Consider the following 18,488-nt stretch of genomic DNA (forward strand, 5'->3'; position numbering starts at 1 on the left):
AGACGGTGGCTGGAAGGGCTGACTCGGCAGGGCTTCCAGAAAGCCGACGCAGGGCGGCCTCAGGCGAGGGATGACCTTTTCCTTTTCCGAGCAGCCCGTAGCCACTCTGAGCCCCAGAGCCCGCTGGGCCTCCAGGCCTGGAGCGAAAGGGGAGGCGAGGTGTCCTTCCTGGAGAGCGGCTGGTTGCACAACTCTTTAGAACTTAAGAAAGGGTATCCCTGGGCTTCTCTACACGATGAGCCCCGGATGTGGCCGCTTTAAGGCGCTCGGACCCGGAGCCCCCGAACTTAGACCAAGTTGGGGGTGTGCGCGGTGGTAGTGCACCCTGCGGGGTGTGATTGTCGCGAGTGCGGGCCAATAAGCTTCAGTAAGGTCGCACCACGCTTGAGGGACCGTTTTCCAATTCAGTTTTGTTCTCTCTCTCTTTTTTCTAAGGGGAGGGACCGGAGCGAGGACAGGGGGAGGGAGGGTGGGGGAGGACGAGGGGCGCGTGGTTTTCTCATCTCATCCCTGGAGGAGGGGCTGGAGCATCCCGGGCAGCCAATCAGGGACAGGCTGGGGGGGGCGCTTTGAAGAAGTTTGGGGAAAAAAGTTTGGAAAAGTTTCTATAATAACGAGGGGGCGTCCGGAGGGAGGAGGCAGCGGCGGAGGAGGGGGCGTCTCAGAGAAGGGGAGGGAGGGAGCCACGGGTGAAGATACGGCAGCCTCCTGAGCTCCCCCCTCCCACCCAGACCGGGACCTGGGGGCTCTGGCCGGCTCCATGGGGGCAGCGAGCTGCGAGGATGAGGAGCTGGAATTTAAGCTGGTGTTCGGGGAGGAAAAGGAGACCCCCCCGCTGGGCGCGGGGGGGTCGGGGGAAGGTTAGTGCGGGGCTGGGAAGGGGGTCTCGGGGTCAGCGACGGAAGGGCCCGGGGACCCCGAGCCTGGGGATTTTAGGGCGGCGAGCCTGGGGTGGAGGATGAGGGACTGAGAGGCGGAGGGGAGTCGCGGGGCTCAGGGGTCTGAGGCGGTGGGGCTGGGGGCCGGGCACCACTTTCTCCTTTTTAGGTCGTGACTGGGGTGGGGGCGGGGGTGCCGTTGGCTGCGCGCCGCCTCTCGGCTGGGCCGTCTGTCACTGGGATGGGGCGCGGGCGGCCAGAGCGGCCGCGAGAGCCCCGGGCGCCGTCAGGGGCGGGGGGGGCAGAGCCTGCGGCTGGCGGATCGGGCCCGGGGCCGGCGGACCCGACGCCGCGGGCTGGGGGAGCTCTCGGGCCCCGCCACGGCGCCCCTCCCCCTCCCCCGCCGGCCGCAGGGAGAGGCAGCTGGCGGGGACTGAGCCGGGGGCGGCGGCCGCGGCTCTCACGGAATCCGCGCTGCCAGCGCCCCCCTCCCGGGGGCCGGGCCCGGCACGCCGCATCCCCTCCGCCGCACCCCTGCCGCCAGATGGGGGGAGCGAGGGAGGAGCCACCTCCCCTCGTCGCCGCAGCCCCGGCGCCCCCCCCCTTGGCCACCGTTGCGATGGCAACTGGGGCTCCTGCCAGCACCGTTTGGGGGTTTGGGAACCGCTGCTAATTGGGTTCATGTGTGAGTCGCCCCCAGCCCAGCCCAGCGCCTCCCTAAACACGCCTCCAGGCCCAGCTCCAGCCCCTCTCCAGCCGGCTCCCTCACCTTAAGACCCGCCCCGTCTGGTACCCCGGGTCCCAGGGCCAGGGGCTCAAGGCCTGGGACGTCTGGATCCCTGTACTCCTCGAGGTCCAACTTTGTTTTTGTCTTCGTGGCTCTGAAAGGCACCCAGGAACCCATGCTGAGGAGGGGGCGGCATAGAGGACTTGGAGGGCTGGTCACTCGAGGGGCCCAGACGTCTCACCTGCTTCTCTTTGTCCCCATCTCCCGTGGCATCCCTCTCTCTGTCCCCCTCCCTTCCCATTTTGACAGAACTGGACTCAGAGGACGCCCCGCCATGCTGCCGTCTGGCCCTGGGGGAGCCCCCTCCCTATGGCGCTGCCCCTATTGGCATTCCCCGGCCTCCACCCCCTCGGCCTGGCATGCATTCGCCACCACCCCGCCCGGCCCCCTCACCTGGCACTTGGGAGAGCCAGCCTGCCCGGTCAGTGAGGCTGGGGGGGCCGGGAGGGGCTTCCGGGGGGGCGGGGGGAGGCCGTGTTCTCGAATGCCCCAGCATCCGCATCACCTCCATCTCTCCCACGCCTGACCCGCCGGCCACGCTGGAGGACAACCCGGATGCCTGGGGAGACGGCTCCCCCAGGGATTACCCCCCGCCGGAAGGCTTTGGGGGCTACCGAGAGACAGGGAGCCAGGGCGGGGGCCCCTTCTTCAGCCCCAGCCCTGGCAGCAGCAGCCTGTCCTCGTGGAGCTTCTTCTCCGACGCTTCCGACGAGGCAGCCCTGTACGCAGCCTGCGACGAGGTGGAGTCCGAGCTGAACGAGGCAGCCTCCCGCTTTGGCCTGGGCTCGCCCTTGCCCTCGCCTCGGGCCTCCCCCAGGCCATGGACCCCCGACGACCCCTGGAACCTGTACGGTCCGAGCCCCGGAGGCCGGGGGCCGGAGGATAGCTGGCTGCTCCTCAGCGCTCCTGGGCCCACCCCGGCTTCCCCACGGCCCGCCTCTCCATGTGGCAAGCGCCGCTATTCCAGCTCCGGAACCCCGTCTTCAGCCTCCCCAGCTCTGTCCCGCCGCGGCAGCCTGGGGGAGGAGGGGCCCGAGCCACCTCCACCACCCCCATTGCCTCTGGCTCGGGACCCCGGCTCCCCCGGTCCTTTTGACTACGTGGGAGCCCCGCCTGCGGAGAGCATCCCGCAGAAGACCCGGCGGACTTCCAGCGAGCAGGCGGTGGCCCTGCCTCGGTCTGAGGAGCCTGCCCCGTGCAATGGGAAGCTGCAGTCAGGAGCTGAGGAGGCTGCGGCTCCTTCCGGGGGTCCTCGGAAGGAGGTGGCCGGCATGGACTACCTGGCAGTGCCTTCCCCACTGGCTTGGTCCAAGGCCCGGATTGGGGGACACAGCCCCATCTTCAGGTGAGGATTGTGCCTGGCACCACCTGTGTCTCCAGCCATCCCATTGAGGGAGCAGGAAAGTCAAGGGATGGGTTTCAAGAAAGGTCCTGGTTCTGTGCCCTTGGTATTTCAAAAGAGAATCTGAGACAGCTTGACTGCTGCCATTTTTCCGGTTTTGGGGAGAATTAAAAGACAATACAAGACAAAATCAAAGCCCCACCCCCTCCAGACAGAATTTGCAAAAGGACAATCACTCCCTGTGGACCAGTGAGGTAAAACCTCCCACGACCCAGAAGGATCACTTAGGTGAAGAAGGAGTGCCTCCAGTGTTTCCCCCACCCCCAGCTCTGTGTTGGCACTGGCTGGGCTTGAACTTGGCTGGATTTCAGCCTTATGCCGGGTGGCAGGAAGTCTCCCTTCTCTCACTTAATTTCTAGGGCCCGGACTTATTGATTAAAAGGATAGATGCTAATTTGAATAAAATAGCTGGCAAGTCAAAGGATTCAGATGAAAACAAGCAGTTCTTGCAGTTCTTGCACTCCTTTCACTCTCAAAGAACCCTGCCAGCTTCAATAATCCTAAATCTTGGGATGTCAGATGGAGCTGGCTCCATCCAGGAAAATTTCCTGGGGAGGAAAACCTGAATGCCTGTTCCCCTGGGTTCTTGTAGGGCAGGGTTTCACACCCCCAGCACTATTGATATTTTGAGCAAGATAATGATTGTATGGGGCTGTGGTGGTCACAGATGACTTAGCATCATCCCTGGCCTCTGACTACTAGACACTAGTGACACCCTTCCTCTAGCTGTGACTACCCAAAGTGTCTCCAGACATTGCCAGCCACCACCTGGAGGATGTCTTCAAGCTCAATGCAGGAAAATTGCCCATCTGTAACCCCCAAATTTCTGGAACTAACCTATCCAGGCCCAACTAGTAGAAAAGGTGCTGGAAACAATCTTGGCTTCAGTCAGTCACTGGCTTGCTTGGCCTGCTGGATTCTACTCCTTGAGCCTCAGTTTCTTTATTTAAAAAAAAAACAAAGGGATGAACCTCTGAGGACTTTTCTAGTTTGAAGTGGTATTTCTTTACTTGACTCTTCCTATCCAGGTCTGGGGATTAGGATTAGGATTAGGATTAGGTCTAGGTTCACTTCTGTATCCAGATGAATGAACCCTTGTCACCCCAAACCTTGTGCTCAGAGCTGGAAAAAAGGGATTCTCAGGCCTGGTGCCATCTTCCACGCCCTCATCTCAAGGGACCCTGAGAGGGCTGTGTCCTCTCTCCCGTTGCTTCTGGGTTTTTGGACTGTTTTATTTCTGCTGTGATTTCCTCTCTCCCACACCCACACCCCCTCCTCCCTCACATCGCAGGGAGCTGGGCGCAGTGCTTCTCTGACTGGAGTCTGGGGCTGCAGATGCTCAGTGCTCTTCTCCTATCCAGGACCTCTGCCTTACCCCCGCTGGACTGGCCTCTGCCCAGCCAGTATGAGCAGCTGGAGCTGAGGATTGAGGTGCAGCCTAGAGCCCACCACCGGGCCCACTATGAGACTGAGGGCAGCCGAGGAGCTGTCAAAGCTGCCCCTGGTGGTCACCCTGTAGTCAAGGTAAGGGGCAGGGGGCAGGCCCCATAGCCTTTCTCTTCTCCAGTCCCAGATCCCTGCAGATGGGCTCCAGCTGGGCTGACCCATGGCAGTGCCCTTTCCCACACTCCTCAGCAATGACCCTGCAGGCGGCCTGGGGGAGGGGCTGGAGTTATGGCAGGAAGGGTGCATTTCAAGGACCCGGATATACTTTCTACTCCTCTGTCCCTCCACCCCACCCCCATCACTCTTCCCATGGGACACCAGCCTTCTGTCTACTCTGGAAAATGGTGGCGTGCCAGATGTGGGGGCTGGGTTAGGCTGAGGCCAAAGTTCACTGGGAGTTAGGTTGTCTGTTGAGTTGGGCCAGTCTCTCTTGGAAGATTTTTCCCCTTTGCCCAGCCCAGTTTGGGCCTTATTCCAAGAATAACACTGTGAACTCCAGGCCACGTTTTCTCCACAGCTGGTGCCCAATCTCCACCCCCTACCCCCAATCCTTTTCAGGATATCCTTTATCTTTCACCATCCTCATCCCCTGGTAGACTGAAAACCCAGGGATGGATGGAGGATGAGACAGTGGGGATTTCAACTGGGTGGCCTCTCTCTTCCCTCTGCCAGCTCCTAGGCTACAGTGAGAAGCCACTGACCCTCCAGATGTTCATTGGCACTGCAGATGAAAGGAACCTGCGGCCTCATGCCTTCTATCAGGTGCACCGTATCACCGGCAAGATGGTGGCCACGGCTAGCTATGAAGCTGTTGTCAGTGGTACCAAAGTGTTGGAGATGACCTTGCTTCCTGAGAACAACATGGCAGCCAAGTAGGTCCCCACTTCATTTCCCCTCAGTGTTCAGGCTTTCGGGCCAACCCTCTCCATGAAGTCTAAGCTAGGACCACTCTTCCTCTTCCCAGAAGAGCTAGACCTCACCTCTAGGAGGAGGTTGCAGGCTTCTCACCATCTAGAAGAGGACTTTGGGGGCTAGGGAGCACCTTGGACAGACCACCTGTGATTAGAAAAATCACTCCCCTCAGGCTCCCAGAGGAAGTCATTCAGGGCTTTGGATGAAGGGTGGGGGCTTCCCTCTTGTGGAGGCATCACTCTTCTGGCTTCAGCTAGAGGGCTTGCCTTCCACTCTCTGCCTTCAGCATTGACTGTGCTGGAATCCTAAAGCTCCGGAATTCAGACATTGAGCTGCGGAAGGGGGAGACAGACATTGGGCGCAAGAACACACGTGTGCGGCTCGTCTTCCGGGTGCACGTGCCCCAAGGCAGCGGGAAGGTCGTCTCGGTGCAGACAGCATCAGTGCCCATTGAATGCTGTGAGCAAAGAGGCCCTGTGCCAGCTCTATGTCTCTTGCCACTCCTTCTCTGCCGGTCTGTCTGGCTTCCTATATCTTCTGCATCGTGTTCTGTGTCCTGTCTGTCCCATGGAGCCCTGAAAAGGACTCAGCACTTATTTCTGTTATGGAGGAGGTGGAGGCAGTGTTCTAATTTATCTCCTCTGCACACTCTGTCTCTGGGCTGGACTAGAGTGGCCTTGTCCTCCATCTGTCCCTGGGTGGCTCTGTGTACTTGTTTGGGTAACTCTGGCCTTAGGTGACCTTGTTCACCTCTCTCTGTCCAGGTTCCTTACCTGGTCTGTGTGACCCCAGGGACACTGTTGATTTCCTTGTGTGTCTGCTACTGGGGAGGATTCCTCCAGGGTCCTGTGGCAGTTACTCCAAGGGCGGAGGGGTTTGCAGAGGAGGCTGTCCTCTGGTACACAGCCCAGCCAGCTTCTTTCCTGCACTGCTCTGCAGCCCAGCGCTCAGCCCAGGAGCTGCCCCAGGTAGAGGCATACAGCCCCAGTGCCTGTTCTGTGAGAGGAGGAGAGGAACTAGTGCTCACTGGCTCCAACTTCTTGCCAGACTCCAAGGTGGTGTTCATTGAGAGGGGCCCTGGTGAGTACCCACGGGGTGAAAGATCTCTGGCACTGTCACTAAACTAGCAAGCTGAGCCTTACCTGTAACAGAGAACAGATAGATTGCCCTTCCCATTGTCCCGATTCCCATAGGGAGATGGGTATAGCAGCAATCTCAAATGCTCAAGAGAGGGGCGCCTGGCTGGTTCAGTCAGTAGAGCATGTGACTCTTAGTCTCGGAGTTGTGAGTTCCAGCCCCACATTGGGTGTAGAGATTACTTAAAAAAAAATAAATAAATAAAAATACTCAAGATGATGAACAAATGTAAGAAATCCACATTCGTTTTATTAAAGGGGAGTCAGCTTTGACATAATTTACTCCCATGTGGATGGGCTGTAAAGAGAAGGGAAGAGGGGACTTATACCCTCACCACTCCTGAAACCCTCCTGAGTTATGGCCCTGGTGGCACAGCCATGATTACAAAGCCTGTGAGGCGCCTCAGGTCAGCTGCAGGGCTGGAGAAGGGAAGACCGAGGGGTCCAGGTAAAACCACCAATCTCCCCTAACCTTGCCCATCAGGAGCCCCAGCCCCTACACTCAATATAGCACCCTGAGACTACACTGAAGCAGGTTCAGAGGTCCTGGATCTTGAGAATGGGGTCTTATCTCATTGCCTTCCTTCAAGCTAGGACCCTTTCCTACCCTTGAACTTCCTCCCAGCACTATCATGGGAGGGGATGTTTGGAGCTGGATGGGAGGGTTCAAGAGTTGTCTCCATCATGAACTCTCTCTGGTTCCTGGGCTGGCCTTGCCATGTCTCTTGGTTTCTGTTTGCTACCTCTTCCATCCAATTGAATAAACAAGCAGTGGGCTCCTCTGTGAGCCAGGCCCCGTAGGGGACTTTTGAGTCTGGCCTCTGCTCTAGCAGGAGGAGAAATGGCAGGGGGGCAGAGGGAAGGGGCTGGGAGCTGGGCTGGAGCTCTGTGTTCCTCCTGCACAGATGGAAAGCTGCAATGGGAGGAGGAGGCCACGGTGAACCGGTTGCAGAGCAATGAGGTACCAATGTCACTAGGGCACCCATCCTGGGTGGGTAGTGGGAGAAGTCAGGAAACTCCCAACTATGTCTCTTACCCATGGGAATGGAGTCCAGAAGCTACCTTTGCTGGAGGAGGTGGCCTGGCTACTGTAGAAGCAGGCTCATCTCTAGGGAATGAATTTGATGTTACGCAAATGAAAAAAAGTGAGGAGATGGAGTTTGGGTCCTTGGAAGGGCTGGGTTGAGCCTGGATCCCTGAGGGCTCCCTGACTCATCCTGTGCTCTTTCCCAGGTGACGCTGACCCTGACTGTCCCCGAGTACAGCAACAAGCGGGTATCCCGGCCGGTCCAGGTCTACTTTTATGTCTCCAATGGGCGGAGGAAGCGCAGTCCTACCCAGAGTTTCAAGTTCCTGCCTGGTACGCTCTAGGATGGCCCATGGTAGGGGTTTGGGAGGTGGGGGTGTGGGAAGCTGAGGCAGGGGCGAGAGACATGCAGTGCCCCATCATGAGGGGCCACAGGAGGACTGAAGCCTGGGGACAGAGACATGGTTGGAGGTTTTGTAGTGGGGAGACAGTTGGCCCTCTCACCAGCGTGTTCTCCTGATTTACCTTTTGCCTAGTGATCTTCAAGGAGGAGCCTTTACCGGACTCATCTCTCCGCAGCTTCCCTTCAGCACCTGGCCCCCCCTTTGGCACTGACATGGACTTCTCACCACCCAGGCCCCCTTACCCCTCCTATCCCCATGAAGACCCTGCTTATGAAACTCCTTACCTGTCAGAAGGCTTCAGCTATGGCACACCCCCTCTGTACCCCCAGACGGGGCCCCCACCGTCCTACAGACCTGGCTTGCGGATGTTCCCTGAGACCGGGGGTGCCACAGGTTGTGCCCGCCCACCTCCCGTTTCCTTCCTTCCCCGGCCCTTCCCTAGTGACCCCTATGGAGGACGGGGCTCCCCATTTCCCTTGGGGCTGCCATTCCCTCCTCCAGCCCCCTTTCGGCCTCCACTGCCTTCATCCCCACCGCTTGAAGGCCCATTCCCTCCCCAGAGTGGTGTTCACCCCCCACCTGCCGAGGGATACAATGAGGTAGGGCCAAGCTATGGCCCTGGGGAGGGGGCTCCGGAGCAGGAGAAATCCAGGGGTGGCTACGGCAGCGGCTTCCGAGACAATGTCCCTATCCAGGGTATCACGCTGGAGGAAGGTGGGTGTGCGACTGGGGGCTTCGAGTGTGAATGTGTGCAAGAGATTGCTCTGCATGTTTGCTGAGGGCTGGAGTTTGGCTTCCCAGAGATGGGGCATCCTCGGTCCCTCAGGGCCAGTCGGAGGGTCTCAGGAGGCAAGTGCTCGGTGCATGTGGCCACCTGAATCCAGTTAAACTCAGTTCCAAAGGGTGCATGGAAAACCTGCCCCAGCCCTTCTGCCTCTGCCCTCTGCCCCAGATCACAAAATCTCAGGGCTAGAAGCACTTTCCAGCTCATTTAGCATAGCTCCCTCAATTTGTGGATTTAGGCACTGAATTTCAGAGAGGGGCAGGGGCTTGCAGAGGTCCCAGTCAAGCATGCTTTCCCTTCCTCAGCTCTCCCTTGCACATAGTGACTGTGGTCAGGATTGGTGTTGAGGAGCCTTGTTATTTTGTGTCTCCTTCTTACTCCTGACTACACACACCTGCAGCCCTGCTGACAGCAACTGCCCTAACCTTGCAGGCCAAGCCAGCAGGAAAGGGCTGGGATGGGGGCCTGGGAACCCACATGGATGGAACTGAGCGAGATTTGATTGGGACCAGATATCAAGACACATTGGGGGAACTGAGGCCCAGTGGAAGAGAAGCCAGTGGAGGAGGACCCTAGAGGCATCCTAGACTGAGGCCTGCCTGGAATGGATTGGGGGTCTCTGGAAAAGGAGGGAACCAGTCCCTAGCCCAATTGTTCAACTGCCCCTCCTTTACAGTGAGTGAGATCATTGGCCGAGACCTGAGTGGCTTCCCTGCACCTCCTGGAGAAGAGCCTCCTGCCTGAAGCATCGCCTGGCAACCCCAGCTTCCCCCAGCCTTGCCCACTTTCCTTCATCCCGGGGTGGTGGTTCCAGAAGCTTGGGGCCAACGTGGCTCCCCTTTCTCCAGCTTTTGCTTCCTCTCCCCTTCCCCTAGCAGAGGTGTGGCCCTTGGGCCTGGTGCTGCCATGGAGGACTAGGATGGGAGTGGGGCCCGAGGCCAGGTGCAAGGACAGACTGAAACTGGAGTGAAGGCTGTGTCTAGTTGTGTACAGGCCACGGTGCTGGGAGGCTGGGGACAACTTGATGGATAATAAACTGCTCACTGACTAGTGCTTCAGGCTCCAGAAGTTTTTGGAGAGAGAGAGATGGGGCAGCTTACTCTAGCCCTGGCTCAAGAAGGCTTAAAGATTGTATCCCAGAGAGTTTCTCAGTGGAGGGGTGCTGGGGAAGATTTGGAGGGACTCCAGAGACTCCCCAGCTGGGGTGAGGTTGGGGTCCAGGGCTGGAGGAGGCCTCTTCTCCACGTGGGTTCAGATTCCTTTAGGAGCTTTGGGATGGTGCCCAGGGACTTGTGTGTTTTCAAGTTCCTTTCTCTTGCTGCTGCTCAGATAATCCTGATTCAAGATCACGAAACACCAGTCTAGTCTCTCTCCCTCATTTGTAGAGGAGAAATCCCAGGCTCAGAGAGGGAAAGGGGTTACATAGTTAATCAACTAGCAGGGTGAACACCATACTCCTGGGCACCTTCAGATACCCTGACCCCTGGGGCTCAGGCCCCACCCAGGCCTATCTCCTTGGAGTAGGGTTGGGGGTGAGGGAGGGCTGGCATGGATCCATCTACACTGGATTCTCCCACCTCTGGGGGCTGTGAAGACCTGAAAAGAACTGTGCTTCAGGGGTAGACTGGAAACTGAGCAGCTCTCCAGCAGCTTTGGCTACCACTTGCCCTGGCTCAGGGCATTGTATGATCTCCTGGCCTCTCTTGCAGGTACACCCACATGTTACCACTGACAGGCCAGGGTTGGAAACCTGGTTTACCCCAACTGACAGGCTATGGGATCAGCTAGTGGGTTGGGGAGACTCAGACCTTGTCTGCCCTGCTCCCCTGGAGCCTGGCATGAAGTAAGGATGGAGTACCACCAGGCTAAGTTGGTGAGACCTGGTTGCAGGGGGCCATACTCAAAAGATATTCAGAGAATTAGTACTTGAGAGACTTGCCTCACCTAAGGCTGAGGGGACCTCTCTATGCCCAGTGGGTCCAGTCCGGCCTGGCAAGTACCTATATTTTCAGAGGCAGGTGTGACAGACACTGGATTGAAGGACCAGAAAACCAGGGTGATACCTTCTCCCCACCCCCTTCCATCTGGTTGCTGCTCAAGATGCCTGGCTGGTGCATTCAGTCTCTTTTTTTTTTTTAATTTTTTATTTATTTATGATAGTCACAGAGAGAGAGAGAGAGAGAGAGAGAGAGGCAGAGACATAGGCAGAGGGAGAAGCAGGCTCCATGCACTGGGAGCCCGATGTGGGATTCGATCCCGGGTCTCCAGGATCGCGCCCTGGGCCAAAGGCAGGCGCCAAACCGCTGCGCCACCCAGGGATCCCATGGATAAGTATTTCTTTAAAAAAAAAACTTTTTAAAATTAATTAATTAATTAATTAATTTAGAGAGTATGAGCAGCAGGAAAGGCAGAGGGAGAGGGAAGAGAGAGAATCTCAAGCAGACTCCCACTAAACGTGGAACATGACACAAGGCTCAGTCTCATGACCCTGAGATCATGACCTGAGCCAAAATCAAAAGGTGGTTGCTCAACTGACTGAGCCACCCAGGCGCCCCAGTAAATATTTCTTGTACAGATAGTATGTCAGGTCTTGTTGTTGTGGAGGGGGGGTGCAGTAAATAATTTTTTTTTTTTAGACAATAGTTCTCTCTCTCTCTCTCTTTTTTAAAAGATTTATTTATTTATTTATGATAGACATAGAGAGAGAGAGAGAGGCAGAGACACAGGAGGAAGGAGAAGCAGGCTCCATGCCAGGAGCCCGACACGGGACTCGATCCCCGGACTCCAGGATCGCGCCCTGGGCCAAAGGCAGGCGCTAAACCGCTGAGCCACCCAGGGATCCCCTATATGGGGTATAGAAGGAGCAGAGATCAGGGACATGTCATCTAGCTGTGGGGTTAGAGGAAATTAATTCCAGGGTGACAGGATCGGGACGGGCAGGTTAGACAGAGCTACCAGAATGGGCCAAATCCTGGAGGAGAGAGGCAAACAAGGAAGGCTAAGGAATTGAAGGCTTGACATTTTGGAGGAGCAAGAGAGGTTCTGTTTGGTGGGGATGGGATATAGACTAAGTTCTGACAGCTGGAGACTAAAGGATTGGAGAAGTAAGCAGGGCTGGATTCTGAGGGAACTTGTATCCATGCCAGGGAATTTAGAGTTATCCAAGGATGGTGGGAGCTTTCCCACTAGATGGTAGGCCTGAAGCTGGGCGTGATACAGTGGATCCTGCCTTGAAAGTCTTCCTGGGTTGAGCGGATGTCTGCTTCCCTGTGGGGCTTGTTCTGCCCTCTGGGCCCACACTCTACAGGCTTAACCCCTCTTCCTATTGGAATCCTGATGTGGGTCTGCCTCATTGTCTCTTCGCAGGATCCCTATAGACATCCAGGTCGCTGAGGCTGGAGTTGAGAGAGAGGGAGAGAGAGAGAGAAAGAGAGAGAGAGAGGAAGAGGCCAGATCTTTAGCTGGTGCCAAAAAAGATTTTCTTGGCCAGGGTTTCCCAAAGTGTGATCTGAAGATTTCTTGCATTTGAATCACTGGGAAAATTGTTTTGTTTTGTTTTGTTGTTGTTGTTGTTTTCAGATTCTATTTTTTGAGTAATCTCTACACCCAATGTGGGGGGCTCAAACCCACAACCCTGAGATCAAGAGTTGCAAACTCTGACTGAGCCAGCCAGATGCCCTTGTTTTGGTTTTTAATGCAGATTCTTAGGCAAACTTTGACATACTCAATGATATTCTCTGGGGGCAGGGTCCAGGTATCTACATTTTGGAAAAAAAAAAAAGCATTTTATTTATATATTTATTTGAGAGTGAGAGAGCAGGGGAGTAGCAGAGGGAGAGGGACAAGCAGACTGTGTAAATGTGGGGCCTGACGCTGGGCTGATTCCAGGACCCAGAGATCATGACAGGAGCTGAAATCAAGAGTTGGATGCTTAATGGACTGGACCGCCTGCCTCACCCAGGTACCCTGGTATCTGCATTTTAAAGAGTGCCCTAGGTAATTACTCACAGAAGAATGCTTGAGGACTAGAGTCATTTGTGTGCTCCTTCCCATTTCAAACTCTAAAACAGCTCCCCACCCCCTTCTTACAGATCTTGCCTGGGCTGTCCTGGGTGAGGTCACCTGGAAAAGTGTTCTTAGGGGAGGGGAAGGGCACACACATTTTTTTTTAAGACTCTTTTTTTTTTTCAATATTTTATTTATGTATTTGACAGAAAGAGAGAGAGCATAGCCAAAGGGAGCAGAAGAGGGAGAAGCAGACTCCCCACTGAGCAGGGAGCCTGATGTAGGGCTTGATCTCAGGATTCTAGGATCATGACCTGAGTTGAAGGCAGACACTTAACCCACTGAGCCCCGGGACACACATTTTTGACACTGCAACCCATCTCTCCTCACCTGGCTGTTTTGCTGCTAAGATAATCTCAGTTCTCTTGAGGAAAGTTACAGAAAAAAAATCCTGGAAATTCCAGATGTGGGAAGGGAAAAAGGGGTTTGGCTGCTTTTTTGGGAGCTGTTGTAGTGGCCTCAGTGTCTCATCGCTCACTTAGCCAAATCCTCACAATGTCCCCCAGGGCCCCTACTCTATGCCAAACCCTGTGGGCATCACCCTGGGGCTTTACTGTGGAGGAGCAGATAAACCAGTCACTAGTAGGGGCAGCCTTCCTCCCCAGAGATGAGAATGAGGTGATTTTATTTGAACTGTCCAAGAGGCAGAAATGGCATGTTGCTATGGCAACACTGGGAACTGAGCTTGAGAGAGAGTGTCAAAGAACATTTTACAAAGGCAGGTGATTTTGAGCTCGGTCTTCTTTTTTTTTTTTTTTTAAATTTTTTTTTATTTATTTATGATAGTCACAGAGAGAGAGAGAGGCAGAGACACAGGCAGAGGGAGAAGCAGGCTCCATGCACCGGGAGCCCGATGTGGGATTCGATCCCGGGTCTCCAGGATCGCGCCCTGGGCCAAAGGCAGGCGCCAAACCGCTGCGCCACCCAGGGATCCGAGCTCGGTCTTCAAGAGGGAATGGGAGTTTTCTGAATAAACAAGATAGGCATGAGAAGGGGTCATGCCTGAAGGTTAAAATGTGAGGTCAAAACCACACTGGTGGGAAGGAATCAGACAAGGGATGCTCTCTAATAGGTCATGCAAAGGACTGATGGGTCAGAGAGTCTACAGGTGTGTATGTGTGTGTGTGTGTGTGTGTGCGTGTACATGCGCTCATGCCTGAATGATTTAAGATTTAGAAACTGTAGAGAGGGGACGCCTGGGTGGCTCAGCGGTTGAGTGTCTGTCTTCAGCTCAGGGCATGATCCTGGGATCTAGGATCGAGTCCCACATCGGGCTCCTAGCAGGAGGCCTGCTTGTCCCTCTGCCTGTGTCTCTGCCTCTCTGTGTGTGTCTCTCTTGAATAAATAAAATCTTAAAAAAAAAACTGTATGGAGAAATAATGGTAGGGAGATCAGAATTGCAGTAGTTTAGGCAAGACAAGTTTGGGCTTTACCTACTGATTAGCTTACCTAAACAGGTTCAGCTAAGTTGGGGGGTCAGGCGATAGAAGAGGTCCTGGGCTGGAGCGCTAACTCAGCCATCAACTCTGTGTGTGATCTCTAGCATGTCCCAGTCCTAATTGGGCTCTAGCTGCCTCATCCGTACATGTTTATCACGGTCCTACTATGCAGCAGCCTCTATGGTAGCTACCGGGGATAGAACAATAAGTGAGACAAACACAGATCCTTCTCTCAAAGTTTATAATAGCTGGTTAAGGAACACTGTGTAATGGTGGGGACATACTGGGGGGTTTGGGATCTTTTATTTTTTTTATTTATTTTTTTTTAATTTTTATTTATTTATTTATTTTTGTTTGGGATCTTTTAGAAAGCTCACTGAACCTGTCCTTTCCCACCGTTTGTGTATCTCTTAGAGTAATGGTAGCGGACTATGTTTTGAGAGAATCTATTGAATCTGTCCCTTTTCAGGGGTGTGGGGGACAAGACATCCCCTGGAAGGGATGGATATTTACAATGTCCGTTATCCTGGATGAAGAGCATCCAGGGTCAGGAAATGAGGATTTGTCACTCAGAACTTGGGTAGCATTAGAAGGAGCATCTCTATGTTTTTCTCTCTTGGGCCTGAACCCTGAGGGATGTAGTTAGACCTGTGTGTTTCCAAGTGATCTCTACTACAGTGAGGCAGGGGATCCCTGGGTGGCGCAGCGGTTTGGCGCCTGCCTTTGGCCCAGGGTGTGATGCTGGAGACCCCAGATTGAATCCCACGTCGGGCTCCTGGGGCATGGAGCCTGCTTCTCCCTCTGCCTGTGTCTCTGCCTCTCTCTCTCTCTCTCTCTCTCTCACTGTGTGCCTATCATAAAAAAAACAAAAACAAAAACAAAACAAAAAAACAAACAAACAACAACAACAACAAAAACACTACAGTGAGGCAGGATCCTGGCAGGGCAGTAAGTCAGAGGGCCAAGGTTGGGCAAGGTGGCAGTTGTGTGAGTAGGTGGCATGACATTTTATGCTCCTCTGAGTAATTCTTTTCAGCTCTTTCTGTTCTCTCTTTGAAGCTTATTTTTTGGGCAGCCCAGGTGGCTCAGCAGTTTAGCGCTGCCTTCAGCCCAGGGCCATCCTGGGGTCCTGGGATCGAGTCCCACATCAGGCTCCCTGCATGGAGCCTGCTTCTCTCTCTCTGCCTGTGTCTCTGCCTCTCTCTCTCTCTCTGTGTGTGTGTGTCTCTCATGAATAAATAAATAAAATATTTTAAAAGAAAGAAAGAAAGAAAGAAAGGAAGAAAGAAAGAAAGAAAGAAAGAAAGAAAGAAAGAAAGAAAGAAGAAAGAAAAAAAGAAAGAAAGAAAGAAATTAATTCAGTGTGGTAGGTGGGATTGGGTCACCCAAAAAGATATGTTCCAGTCCTAACTTCTAGTATTTTTGAATGTGATCTTATTTGGGAATAGGGTCTTTGCAGATGTATTCAAGTTAAGATACAGTCATACAAGGATAGGATAGGCCCTAAATTCAATGACTGTTCTCTTTATAAGAGAAGTTTGGACACAGAGACACAGAGGAGAGGCAAGAAGAATTACATGTAATGACAGAGGCAGAGATTGAAATGATGTTTCTACAAGCCAAGGAACACCAAAGATTGCCAACAACCATGAGAAGTTACGATAAAGGACTAGAACAGATTCTCCCTCAGAGCCTCCAGAAGGAACCAACTCTGCCAGACTTCTGGACTCCTGAATTATGAGAGAATAAATTTCTATTGTTTATGCCCCCTAAGTTGGGGTGCTTTGTTATGGCAGCCCTAGGAAACTAAAACATTAAAAAGGGGCTAAAAGGATGGGCACCTGGCTGGCTCAGTAGGAAAAGTATGTGACTTTTGATCTCAGGGTTGTGATTTCAAGCCCCATGTTGGGTGTAGAGATTTACATACATACATACATAAATATTGGGACTCCTGGGTGGCTCAGCAGTTGAGCACATGTCTTCGACTCTGGGTTTGATCCCGTGATCCCGGGATCGAGTCCCATATCAGGCTCCCTGCATGGAGCCTGCTTCTCCCTCTGCCTGTGTCTCTGTCTCTCTCTCTGTGTCTCTCATGAATAAATAAATAAATAAAATCTTTAAAATAAATAGATAAATAAATAAATATTAAAAAGAAAGAAAGAGAGAGAGAGAAAGAGGGGTGCCTGTGTAGCTCAGTTGGTTAGGTGTCTGGCTCTGACTTTTGGCTCAGGTTATGATCTCAGGGTTGAGCAACTGATGCTGGGCATGGAGCCTACTTGGGATTCTACCTCGCTCTCTGCCCCTCTCCCTCCTGACCCACCTCCCTTGCCACCCCACCTGCTCACACCCATGCACCCTGTATGCCAGCCTGCTCTCTCTCTCTAAAAAAAAGAGAGGGCAGCCTGGGTGGCTCAGCGGTTTAGCGCTGCCTTCAGCCCAGGGTGTGGTCCTGGAGACCCATGATCAAGTCCTGCGTCGGGCTCCCTGCATGAAATGAAGCCTGCTTCTCCCTCTGCCTGTGTCTGTGCCTCTCTCTCTCTCTCTGTGTCTCTCTCTCTCTCATGAATAAATAAATTTCTTTTTAAAAAAATAAAAATAAAAAAAGAGAAAGAAAAAAAGAAGGAAAGAAAAATAAGTGGTTTTTTTTTTTAAGATTTTATTTATTTACTCATGAGAGACACACAGAGAGAGAGAGACAGAGGCAGAGACACAGGCAGAGGGAGAAGCAGGCTCCATGCAAGGAGCCCAAGGTGGGACTCAATCCCGGGTCTCCAGGATCACACCCTGGACTGAAGGCGGCGCTAACCCGCTGAGCCACCCGGGCTGCCCGGGAGGACCCATTTTTGAGGTGATTCAGTTAGGCTGGAAAGTTGATGTTGGCTACTGGTGGAAGGTCTCAGTTCATTTCATGGGCCTCTCGACAGGGCTGCTTGGGTGTTCTCATGACATGGCAGCTGGCTTTCCCCAGCATTAGCAATCTAAGAAGTCAAGGTGGAAACTTCATAAGCTAGCTTCGGTCATCTCATTATACTCTGTAGTTATACAGACCAACCCTGACTTACTGTGGGAACAACAGGAGGTGAGGGTCATATGGGCTATCCAGGAGGCTGGTACCACAAATATGAATCTCCATTTATTCATTCATTCAGCAAATATTTACTGGTGCCTGCTATATGCCAGGCACTGTTCAAGACACCAAGGATACAACTTCAAACCTAGCAGACATATCCTTACCCTCATGGAGCTCACATTTTAGTGACACTTTACTCACCCAATATCTGCTTGAAACAATTTGGGACATACTGCTTCACAGGGACATAGAAGAGTAAATGAGAAGCGTGAGTGCAGAATGTTTAATGCCAAAATAAGGGAAACTCATAATACCATGAAACTGGGGCTTCTGACTGAGGCTTGACATTCTGGAAGAGGCAAAAATGATAGGGAAATAAACAGATCAGTGGTTGCCAGGGAGAATGATTAGAGAACATGGAATGGTTGACTATAAAGGCACAGCCCACAGGAATTTTTAGTACAATGGAATTGTTCTGTATGGTATGGTGGTAAATACAAGACTACCCTATTATCAAAATCCATAGAACTCTACAAAGACCAAACTTAATTGTATTCAAATAAAGAAAATCATTGAGTCTCAGGATGTAACATATGAATTTAACTGTACTATACATGTATATGAGAAAAGTAAGTGTGGGGGGGTACACCTGGGTGGCTCAGTGGTTGAGCATCTGCCTTTGGCTCAGGGCATGATCCTGAGTCCTGGGATTGAGTCCCACATCAGGCTCCCTGCAAAGAGCCTGCTTCTCCCTCCGTCTGTGTCTCTGTCTCTCTCTCCGGGTCTCTCATGAATAAATAAATAAAATCTTTTTTTTTTTTTTTAAGATTTTATTTATTTATTCATAGAGACACAGAGAGAGAGAGAGGCAGAGACACAGGCAGAGGGAGAAGCAGGCTCCATGCAGAGAGCCTGACGGACTCGATCCAGGGTCTCCAGGATCATGCCCTGGGCTGTAGGCGGTGCTAAACCACTGTACCACCAGGGCTGCCCTAAATAAATAAAATCTTAAAAAAATAAAGAAGAATTCCAGTGAATAAATGTAAAAGGTATAAGTGAAATAGAAAATCACCATTAGACCATCACATTAATAATTGCTACATTAATAATCCCTAAAGGCAAGATCCACTGATGAATG

The 18,488-nt window shown here is 53.2% G+C and overlaps 1 protein-coding gene across 2 annotated transcripts; it reads left to right on the forward strand.

Annotated features, from left to right (window-relative positions):
• The first annotated feature begins 618 nt into the window (after positions 1–618).
• NFATC4 (nuclear factor of activated T cells 4) lies at positions 619–9,829 on the forward strand. Of its 2 annotated transcripts, none has more exons than XM_072838052.1 (10): positions 619–860; positions 1,915–3,010; positions 4,429–4,591; positions 5,186–5,385; positions 5,712–5,884; positions 6,365–6,505; positions 7,467–7,522; positions 7,795–7,921; positions 8,125–8,706; positions 9,453–9,829. In XM_072838052.1, exons 1-10 carry the CDS (start codon positions 761–763, stop codon positions 9,518–9,520), a joined length of 2,706 nt encoding a protein of 901 aa, XP_072694153.1. In that variant the 5' UTR covers positions 619–760; the 3' UTR covers positions 9,521–9,829. The 2 variants fall into 2 exon arrangements, with proteins under 2 accessions (XP_072694153.1, XP_072694154.1); XM_072838053.1 differs by having other exon boundaries at positions 733–860; positions 8,125–8,385; positions 9,453–9,656.
• Positions 9,830–18,488: the final 8,659 nt, after the last annotated feature.

The sequence above is a fragment of the Canis lupus genome, chromosome 9, assembly GCF_048164855.1.
Source record: "Canis lupus baileyi chromosome 9, mCanLup2.hap1, whole genome shotgun sequence".
NCBI lineage: Eukaryota > Metazoa > Chordata > Mammalia > Carnivora > Canidae > Canis > Canis lupus.